At 36.1% G+C, this 11463-nt stretch overlaps 1 protein-coding gene across 1 annotated transcript in view; it reads left to right on the top strand.

Moving 5' to 3' along the window:
* Positions 1–813: 813 nt before the first annotated feature.
* Positions 814–11463, top strand: part of RFX4 (regulatory factor X4) — a 35551-nt gene continuing 24901 nt past the window's right edge. Inside the window, exons 1-6 of the mRNA XM_015812846.1 lie at positions 814–894; positions 3760–3821; positions 6131–6344; positions 7328–7405; positions 9387–9550; positions 10816–10916. Coding sequence (XP_015668332.1) covers positions 829–894; positions 3760–3821; positions 6131–6344; positions 7328–7405; positions 9387–9550; positions 10816–10916 — 685 coding nt within the window. The 5' untranslated portion in view covers positions 814–828. The remainder of the gene's footprint in view (positions 895–3759; positions 3822–6130; positions 6345–7327; positions 7406–9386; positions 9551–10815; positions 10917–11463) is intronic.

Raw genomic sequence — 11463 nt, 5'->3', positions numbered from 1 at the left:
ACGAATTCCAAAGTGATAACTATGTGTGTAACTTTGGCTGTAATAGGCTGTCATCCTCTAGCTGCACCTTGAAATGCTAGTAGAATTATTATGTGGTAAACTTTACAGAAAGGGTGCATAAGGAGCACATTGGAACAAGCACTGATACATGACTATCTTGGAAAGCCTTTGATGATATGGCAGGTCCCCTATGTGCAGTACACAGCTTTTGATGCTAGGATTGTTGTGCTAGGAAATGGAGCAAATTGGTTTGGAGGAGATTTGTGACTTCTTTTCTTTCAATTCTTTATACTTTAGTAACATAAATGATATTACAGAATCCTTTTGGAATTGAGTTACATATAACTGCAAAAATAAATAATAGATAATGCATCTCAAATTGTATTTCTTTTTACTCATTGATTGGATTCATACTCTGAGCAACACCATAAATGATAATGTGAAAATAGGGTAAATAGATTCATACCTTACAAAAAATTTAAAAATTACATTATGATTGAATGTGCAGATTATAAGAAACAGCTAAGAATATGTCTTTTTATGAATCTGTTTAAACATGTGCAAATTGTTCATTAGATGCTAATCTACTACTTGCTGTTCATTTCTGAATAGACTCATGTAAACATATGTTTGCTCTTTTCAGTGAGAGAAAGTACTTTTAAGAGTCAAAGCTAAAATATAGTGTTGTAGTATTCTGGGGTTTATTTTCATCTATGAAAGCATTGTAAAAAAAGTATATTTGTTTTCTTTGCTTTGTCCTTATTTTTAAGGCTGGAAGAGAATTACGAGATTGCCGAAGGTGTCTGCATCCCTCGAAGCGCTCTCTACATGCACTATTTGGATTTCTGTGAGAAAAATGATACCCAGCCTGTTAATGCTGCTAGTTTTGGAAAGGTGAGTATAACAAAACTTTCCAGCAACTAATTTCAGGGATTTACAAGATAACGACTATGGGATATAATAATAATTTATTAAACTGTATGCCCCCTAACTTCCAAAAATTCTGGGAAGCTCAAAACAATCAAACAAAGAAATTACAACAGAATCAATAAAAAATAAAAACACAGGAAAGAATGGTAGGATACATGAAATGAAGCAAGGTGTCTAACTCTCTCTTACCAAGGCTGGGGTGAAAAGCCAGTTCTTCCCTGCTCTTCTGAAAAACAGCAGAATGGGAACAACTCAGATCTTGGGGGAACCTCATTCCAGGGACCTATACGTTCCCCTTACATATTATCGTTATTCAAAGAAAAAAATAAACTGTTGATAGAACATTGTACAGTTGAAGATTTCTTTAGAGGTTCCAGGGAGAGGAAAGTTTTTGCTGGTTGAGTTTCACAAATTCCTTTGGTAAGATTAATTTTTTTAAAGTAACCCAGATAGCTTTGACTGACAGTTGATTCTGATATTAATGTCAGACTAAGAAATATCTTCAGAGATCGTTGCAGGCAATATGACACCAGACTACATAAAGGGTGGTGAAAAGTATAATGGGTGTAGCCGGTGGTGAAAGGGTTGCATGCAACCCACCAAAGTGCTACTTGCCTTCTCCAGTCCTTTATGTCTAAACCTACTGATCACAAGCCCTGACCCATGCCTGATTTATCTGGGCTACCACTAAAAGCCCCATTGCCTATCTCACCATATCATTTGGTGGAATCAAGAAAACTGTTCCTAAAGAAGTCTTGTTTGGGGGTTAGGAGTGTCCCTTTTTCTATCAAAAGACTGATAGTTCTTAGAAGATTGATCCCTCCTTTCCTGTCTAAAAATAACACACACACACACACGTTGCAATATAAGTTTCCCATCCATTGCAAGGAGACAATGCTTTGGATCACAGCTAGTATAACCCTAAAAGGGGATTCGGGCTTTATCCTCAGTCCCCAGTGTGATGCACAGATAAGTTTTGATTTTTAACATCCCATTGACAGGGGCTCCAGACCTTTATTTCTTAAAGGCAGGCCTTTTTTTGTCATAGAACGCCCAGAACGGAGTTCTGGCACCTCTTTTGGATGGAACCTTGTAGGGTAGGCAAGGCGGGTTGTATGACGTGTGTGAGTTCCGGCACCTTTTTTTTTTTTTTTTTTTTTTTACAAAAAAAGCACTGCTTAAAGGGTAAACAGAACTATATTGCTTTGCAAGTTTCAAGAGAAAAATAATAGTAAACCAATAGGAATGTTTTATTTGTCTTTGGGGTAGTTGAAGAAAAATCCCATTTGAGGAGTACTTGTCATACTTTCTAAATGACAACAGGCACCCTGCTCCCCTCTGAAAATTCAGAAAAATGCCTTCCTCCCTCCATAGTGCCTGGGTGCCCCCATCTCTGTCTGCCCAAACTGAAAGAGAGAGGGGTGGGATTAATGTGTAATTAAAGAGAATTTGGAAGCCTGAGATGTTGCGGAATGTTAGATCAGTAGCTGGAACAGCATGTGGTGTTCTTTAGGTAGGCTTCATTGAATTAGTACAAAAAGAGAGAGTCAGAGAAAGAGGCTGCCTGCCTGTCTGCTCATTTATCAAATAGCTAGGCTGAACTTTCACAGCTCCACAAAAGTGTTTTTCTGTTTGCTGATTTCCCCCCACCCCACCCCTTACTTCAGAATATAAATCTGTACAGCATTTTCCCCTGTTCTAAGGCTTATGAAATAAGACATTTTGGTTCCCCATTACTTAATAAATAAATAAGCAAATGTGGTAAAAAAAGGAAGATAAATAATTATGGCATGTCAGGTATTTGCATGATACTTTGACTCAGTTCCTTTTACAGGCCTTTTTGACATTCCCTTAGACTGTGTGGATGATTCCATGTATAACAGGAAGCAAAAGAAGGGATGTGTATGGAAAAGATCCATAAGATTAATTTAATCAGCTAAATCTTAGTGTGATTCCAGCTGAGGAGTTCTGCAGTGAACATTAAAAATGAAGCAGGCATATTTGTAGTTATAAATTCAGTTTTTCCAGTTTGAAACAGAGAACACTCTTATTTCAGACTTGGCCCTTCTTATTAAAATAACTCTCTTTTTTACCAATAAAGGAGAATATTTGTAGCTCAGGATTGAAATGAGGGGTCCTTGGTGCTCTCTGAGCTTGGTTGTTTTCCTGCAGACATTTCATTCCCCAACTAGGTAACATCATCAATGCTAGTCAATGCTAGAGCATTAGATGCCAAGATCCCTCATCTCTTCTTTTTTCTTAGTATTTCCTTTGATGTTTCTGTATGTAGTTTTATTTAAGTATATAGTATTAAGAATGTGGAAGAACTTAATTTAGAAGCAATTAAGTTAATGGTTTCTATACATTAACAGTACATTCTGCCAATAATCTTCTCCTCCAGCTATTTTATTTATAGATGGTTATTTATTGAATGTAGGGAAAATTCAAAATATATAGCATAGCTATAGACAAAAGAACAAGCATATAATAGTGCAATTTGATCAATTCTTTTCCATGTGTGCATATTTTTGCAATCAATATTATCTCATATAATGTATTTTATGTATATTTTTCTTTAATATATGCATTTGGAACAATTTTTGAATTATAACTGTAGGTTCTTGAAAATGACAAAAATATATATTTGTGCTCCTTAATATGTTCCAGTGATATAAAATAAGTGATTCTAAAACAGCTTATTTTGTTTCCAGTCAATTTTAATTCTTTTCTTACTTTCTCCTCAAATAAGCCATTGCTAAATATACGTGACTGGAATAGGATCTTATGTTTCTTAACATAAAATTATTATTATTTAATTATAATTTACAGATAATAAGACAACAGTTTCCACAGTTAACGACACGAAGATTAGGAACCAGAGGCCAATCAAAGTAAGCAATAATGTGTGTTTCATAATCACAGAAAGGCTAAATGTGTTATAGAAATGTGATTGTGGAAGATTTTATGCAATGTGTCTATGGCAAATGCTTATGTGTGGTGAGAGGAAATCCCATCGATAAGCAAAGCTGGTTCAGTAAATGGTGTTGCTTCTTATGTTCTACCTCTTCTGTTTGATAGAATCTACAGGCTTCCTAGACTCTGATATAACATGGTTAGTTGTAATGGAGGACTGGGTTCCCATGCCTCTAATAGTTGCATAGAAGAGGTTGCTTCAGCAAGTGCCAACATCTTCTTTTCCTCAGAGCTATTCAAGGTACAGAAGCACTGTCTTCTGTTGAATCCAGATCACTTTGGACTCTGATTTGTATGCCATTGCTTTACCAGTGGCTTTTCTAGAGCTTAAGAAAAGTGGCAGTGGCCATTCCATATACAAAGAGCAGTGGCCATGTTATCAATCGGTACATGGGTGTGTATACTATAAGCTGGAATTATATTCTCTGTTTGGTCCTATGTCCCATCTTCTCTTACCTGCTCTTTATCTCTCCTGGAACTTTGATAGTTATAGCCTGCAGGAGAGAGGATGGTTATATTTCAGACTGGAGGAATAACAGACTGGATAATCTGTGATTCCCAGTTTTAAAAAAATAAGACCAAATGCAAATATACAAATATGTTGATGAATTATATTATAAATTATAACAGGTTGCTGTTATTATAAATGCTTATGAAAAATTTGATAGGTAAGATTTGCTTCCTCCCTTAGCCAGGTGGGGATATGTGTTGGTTGTTTGCCTTAGCTGTGTCTGCCAGTTTCATTTGTGTGATGCAGTATTTTTTATTCTCCAACAATGGTGCTCTTGGACTTGGTGTAGAAGTATATTGTCATCATGTCAATTTATCTTTTCTGTAATGTATACTCGTGACATGACATATAAAGGCCCCATGTTCCTAACCTTTTATCACCAGACCATTTTAGTGCATCAGAGCGGTTTCATAGAGTATGGAAATCTACACTTTCTATTATAGATGTACTGTGCAATAGAACAGCAGCCAATCACAGCTTTCTAAGGAAGGTAATACCTTTTATGTCGAGTTCAGTGCTTGAGTTAAGGGGTGTAGGCACAATGAATGTGAGAGCTCAGTGCCATTTAGTCAGATATGGGTGCACTGGACAACTACTATTTCAGCATTTTTAGCTAAATAGATAGCAACATCTCTTGTGGATGCTGATGTCATGTACCAGGCCAGCCAGTGCTTTATGTTTAGCAGTCATGTACCTGCCCATGCTGAGGGACCAATACCACAGCTTCTCTTAACTTTTCCCAATGTTTCTCGTAAGCGATTGAATCACCAGTCCTCAGGCACATATGTGTTTATATCGGAGGCTACTCTGTAGAAGAAAAAGAAGAAGGAAACAGGGGTGTGACAGAAACAAGGTGACATCACAGTGGGATTGAAACTAACTTTTCAGTCCTTTGACAGATTTGGGGAGGTTATGCAAAACATACTGAAAAAATTACTTGAGGCTTAAATACACTTATTTTATGGATTACTTTGTTTAAGAAATGGTATTATTAAAAGTCTGTTAACGTACCAACAAGTATTGCACACCAAAAATATGTCTGGGAGGCTACAAATTAGGTTGTAATTTATCCAGTCCTCCCAACACCATTATACTTAGCAATAGAAACAGCTAAAAGTTCTGCCAGCAAACTTCTAAAGGAAGTTGCAAACTTCTAAAGCAGGGGTAGTCAACCTTGGCTCTTTTATGACTCATGGACTTCAATTCCCAGAATTCCTGAGCCAGCTTAGCTCCTGGCTCAGGAATTCTGGGAGTTGAAGTCCACAAGTCATAAAAGAGCCAAGGTTGACTACCCCTGTTCTAAAGGAAGCTACCAGTGCACAGTAACTCTGTGGCTGTCCTTAAAAGGGGCATGTATAGAGAGCTTAAGAAAAAATATTAATTGCCATATAACAAATTATATACTATTTTTTACCCACAGAAGAAAAGAAGGTATAGGATTATCCCTAGTTTTCTTCTACCAAATATATCTGGCTAGAGCTGAGGCAAAAGCACCAGGTTCTGCCAATTTGTATCTTTCTTGGGTGCTCCTGTGGATGGAAAATGCAGCTTGTTAAGCACTTGAATCATCAGCCTTATGTTCTGATGGTGAATTTGCACTCATGCATTAACTTGCAAATTGGCATGAAGTCTGTTTTGTTAGCAATTTTCCTTTTTAACCATACTTGAGTGAACAAGTTCTCTCTCTTTAAAAAAAATGTGTATTCAACATTTCAGGTACCATTACTATGGCATTGCAGTGAAAGAAAGCTCCCAGTATTATGACGTGATGTATTCTAAGAAAGGAGCAGCCTGGGTCAATGAAACAGGAAAAAAAGAAGTAATCAAACAGACAGTGGCATATTCACCACGATCCAAACTTGGGACGTTGCTGCCAGAATTTCCAAATGTCAAAGATCTAAATCTGCCAGCCAGCTTGCCAGAAGAGAAGGTGACGCTAGTAAAATATTCATTGGCTTGCTTTGGTCTCTGCTTTTTCTCTGTTGAGGAAAGGCTAACTTAAGTATGAAAAAGTGCCTCTTCAAAAGATTGAGTTTAAGAAGACTGTGACTTGATTTATGAAGGACTTGATTGCTTGCTGTACTTGAAACAAATAATTTCTCCCTGATTTATGGTATTTATCCAGTAATCTATAGATGAAAGAGACTGTACCTTCTGTATTGGTTCAAAGTAGACAATACGTCAAAGATCCATGATTGAATTTTCCAATATTTTTTTAGTAAAAACCCCCACCAACTTAGGGAAAGTAGATTAGTGCAAAAAGGCAGAGGACCAATTTTTTTCCTGGCATCATATCCCTAACTTAATTACAATCCAAAACTGCAACTAGCTACTCTCAGGAAGGAATCAGATGCAGTTAATATGTGGTGGTGGTGGTGGTAGCAAAATAATTTAATTTGGGCAAATGGCTCAAGCCCACCCCCAAGTACTGTGCTCCCAATCTTTCCTCCTCCCTTGAATGCTTTTAACTGCGAAACAAATTTAAGCAGAGAAATTGGATGGACAGCTTGACAATTTCTCAGGGATAGGACTTTTCTCTCACAATGGGGAATTCAGAATTTTGAAGGAGTAACTTTCTAGTCCAGAATGCTTCTGCTGGAATATCCTACATTTGGTGCTAAACGGGCTTTCTGGAACATAATGCTCTGAGGCAAAGATGACACACTTTTAGCAGCTTGCTCTGGAAACCATGATACATAGGTATTACGTAGGCTCTAACCTGGATTAAGGTTTATAGTTACACCTTATGAGACCTGAGATTGGTACTAGTGTTTTTGCTGCCTTGAGGTTTTAACCTTCTTCATCTCTATCTCCATTGCTAAGAATTTGTTAGGAGTTGGAGGTCATGATAGATTATACTAGAAATATTTTAAATATATGCTTAATAAGAATTTTTCTTTTTTATTCTTCTAGGTTTCTACTTTTATAATGATGTACAGAACACATTGTCAAAGGATACTTGATACTGTAATAAGGGCCAACTTTGATGAGGTTTGTAACGAAGTAAAACGTTTTTCATGGGATAGTTTATATTCAGTTATATTTATTGATGATAGTGAAAACGTTTATATTGACTGACTACATTGCTCCAAGGTTCAAAGTGTTTTCCACTGAGAATCGGAACTGTTGGAGATAATAGCATGTGTTAGTTCTGTTGGGTGAAAAGATTCTGAGAATAAAGGAAGCTAATGAACAGGATCCCTCAATACAAGGAAGCTGAAGAAATGGTGCAATCAGGCAATATACTGAAAAATAAATTGAGAAGAACAGCAGTATAAGAAAAAGGCTTATGTAAAAGGATGGAGGAGATGAGCAATTGAGATCAGAAGTATTAATGAGATAGAAGACTGTAAAAAAGCCCTCTGTATTACTCAAGATAACATAGATAATACATATGGAAAATAGAATAAATAAGTTCTTCCCTGTAGAGTGGAGTGGGATTATCCAGATTCTAGTACACCCTTAGTCATCGAAGCTTACTGAATGACTTTGGGCCAGTTGTTCTTTCTCAGTTCATGCTCCCTCATAGAGTTGGGGAAAATAGGAAGAAATGCTTTGTACATTGCCTTGAGCTCCTGAATTAAAGGGAGGATGGAAATTTATGAAGTACCTATACATATAGTATTTCATATCTATTATATACACACATCTATAGTTATATATAAATTTATACACATATACTTATGACTCATAAAGCTGAGAATATCTATGGCTCAGTTTTATATGCAATAATATTTGAAAGAAATCTTAGAATTAGTTCTGGAATATTAGTTTGGTGAATATGTCTTATGGAAAATGGATGCCATTTTTTTTAACACCAAGATCAACTAAACTAGTACAGAAAATTGATTTCTAAAGTTCCTGCTAGCTTGCTTTATTAAACCCCAACTTTAAAAATATCCTAGAGTTCTCTGCTTTTTCTCTTTCAATTCTCATTCATATGATATTTTTTTCATGTAGTCAGTCCAGATAACCAATACCTGTATAATGGCACAAATCTAAGGCTTTGTTTGTTTGTTTGCTGCCCATCTCACCACAAGGCGACATTACTTTAGATTTATATCTTAAATATATTTGCAATGAATCCCAAAGGTGCTTTTTCAAGAGTCAACTGGACTTTCTTGTTTTTCTTTGAAGACATTTTGCTTCAGCTTCTTGGATGAGAAGTGAAACATCTTCAAAGAAAATGAGAAAGTCCAATTTTCTCTTGAAAAAGCACTTTTGGGACAACCAGGACCTGGATGACTGAGAATCTCCATAGACATTTGCAATGAATGATAGTTAGTTACAGTCTATATAGGATGATTTAACTGCTTCCTACCCCTCAGTATAATGCATCTTTCATGATTTTGACTGCTTTTATATTTGATATGAGATTTCATATCTCTTTCATTATCATGAATGGGAACCAAGTTGCTGTCAACAGTCATGTATTTTCAGAGGAAATTTGTTAGGGCTCCTGTTAGTGTAATGGTATGTGGGAATGGCCTTGGTAGATGGGGGAGGAGCTGCATGCAGGAGAACAAGAGAACATAAGAAGCTGAGCCTGCAGATGGAAAAGGGGAATGGCAAACATCTCACAAGTTACCCTCCCTAGTTTTTTGGGCTGTAAATACAAGGGGGGAGAAATGTACTTTCTGACTTGCAAGATTTTGTTAATGTAACCTCACAACAATGTATAAATCGTTCATCTAGGCATGCTTCTTATCTGGACTATCTTGCAAGGCTGATGAGCAGAATCAAACCCAGTGGAACATGGACATGAAAGAAAGAAGGCAGAATCCACCCTTTATTTGCAACTCCTTTTTTCCCCTTTTTCATCAGCAAACTGCCATGGGTGAAACATATCATTTGATGGTGTTTTCCAAAAAGAAAATCAGAAGTGTATTTCTGCCACTCTAGAAGATAGACAAATAATAATTTTTAAAAATTACAAATTCCATTTATTTCTTCTGTTTGGGTGCATTTCTAGGTTCAAAGTTTCCTTCTGCACTTTTGGCAAGGGATGCCACCTCACATGCTTCCTGTACTGGGTTCTTCCACTGTAGTAAATATAGTTGGAGTTTGCGATTCAATATTGTATAAAGCTATTTCTGGAGTTTTGATGCCAACAGTCTTGCAAGCATTACCGGATAGGTGAGTATATTTTATTAGACTGACATTTGTGTGAAGGTATATGTGTGAGTTCGCTTGCAACATATGCCCTTTATACAGTCTAGATCAGGGGTCTTCAAACTTGGCTCTTTTATGACTTGTGGACTTCAACTCCCAGAATTCCTCAGCCAACAACGCTGGTGGATTTTCTCCATTTAGGAATGAAGGACAAATAAGTGGGCAATATAATTAAAATATTCTATACTTGCATGCTTCATTTTTGTTCCCTTCCCTACATTCTAAGAATGTTAGATTTTGGCAGTCTGTTTAATACAAGTGCAGTCAATTACATTTTTTATTTATCAGGTTTTCTTCCTTGAGATTCCATCTTGAATAATGCTTTTTTGTGAGTGTTACAGATCTTCATTCCTACATTGTTTTTTGTTCCAGCCTTCCCTAAATTAGTAGTCTATTGATGAGTTCAACATCTACTTCATATTTCCCAACCAGAGTATCTTAAGGACTAAATCTTCTTGTACATACTTTCCTGAACCCTGAGACCTCTAGATGGCTTTGTGGCCTGAGAACAGTTTTTATAAATGGTGATCCCCCTTATTCTGAAATGCCCTCAGCAATACAGTATGTCTTGTCCCTGTTTTAGTACCATTTGAGCGGCTGGCAAGATACAGTATACTTTTGTCCTCAGTTCTTAAACATGAAATACCCTAAATAGTAATGGAATCATTTAATTCAATCTGTTTCAGTTATTCCTGCTAACTAAAGTAGAGAACTGTGGTTATTTTAGTAGTAGTAGTAGGAGCAGTAATAGTAGTAGCAATAACATTTATTATTCTAAGTTTTAAACATTAAACACCTCTGCAAATTAATGTTATATAGCAGTTATGGATCCTAATTTTGAAAAGTGGCATAGTTCTGAAGAATGGAATATATATATTTCATTTATTTTTTTAAGATCTGGGAGGAACATCAAATGCAAGCATTTGTACTTATTCATTTCAGAACTCTATAGATGACTTTTTCTGTATACTTTGGTGTACTTTTCAGAGTCCTTATTATTAGGTAGCTGTAACATAATATATATTCTCAGTGCAATCCTATGCATGTAACTGGGAATTAGGTCTCACAAAGTTGTGGAACTAATGCTAGATACATCAGGTTAGGAAAATTTTCCAGTTTTGAACTATAGGACTAAAAATTGGGCAGTTGCACAACTAATATTTTCCTGCTTTTCTTCTGCAAAGAAAGACTCTTAACATATGTTCCTGAAGTGGTACTTTTCTTTTCAGCTTAACACAGGTGATCCGCAAGTTTGCCAAACAGCTGGATGAATGGCTAAAGGTAGCTCTTCATGACTTGCCTGAAAACCTACGAAATATCAAGTTTGAATGTACGTGTTACATACTTCCTTAATACAAGCAGAAAATTGTTTGTGATGCTGTAACATTAAAGTTAAAGATATTAATCAAAAGATAGTATGCTGGTACCAGTAGAACTTTAAAAAAACGCGAATGGTTTTTTTAAAATGAAAGAAACAGGACAGATAAAGAATTCAGTTCCCCTCACTATATATGTGGTATGGCAATATTCTTAATCAGATCAGTCCACTCTATGTTCTATGAGTAATTAAAAAAAACCTGAAAGGGCAGCTATAGAACACATATATTCTATGTTGTGGTTAAGTTCTTATTTACCTACCTCAATAACATGTGGAAGGTAGGGCAGTACATATGAATAGATTTAAGGGTGCATTAGGCCCACTCCTATTTTTTTAATCTACAACAATTAAATTTATTCTTCCAAAATCAGGATGCTGAAATGAAGAAAGTTTGGTATAACTATTAGATTTTATGTAAAAAAGCTATTCAGATATCGAAAACAAATGCTTAGAATAAAGGCATTCTTTAATTTAATGAAAGGAGTAGGCAACACAGTGT

The sequence above is a fragment of the Protobothrops mucrosquamatus genome, unplaced genomic scaffold (genome assembly GCF_001527695.2).
Source record: "Protobothrops mucrosquamatus isolate PMUCROS unplaced genomic scaffold, P.Mucros_1.0 scaffold113, whole genome shotgun sequence".
NCBI classification, from domain to species: Eukaryota; Metazoa; Chordata; class Lepidosauria; order Squamata; family Viperidae; genus Protobothrops; species Protobothrops mucrosquamatus.
The sequence above is the reverse complement of the archived record's forward strand: the minus strand, read 5'-3'. Positions and strand labels throughout refer to the sequence as shown.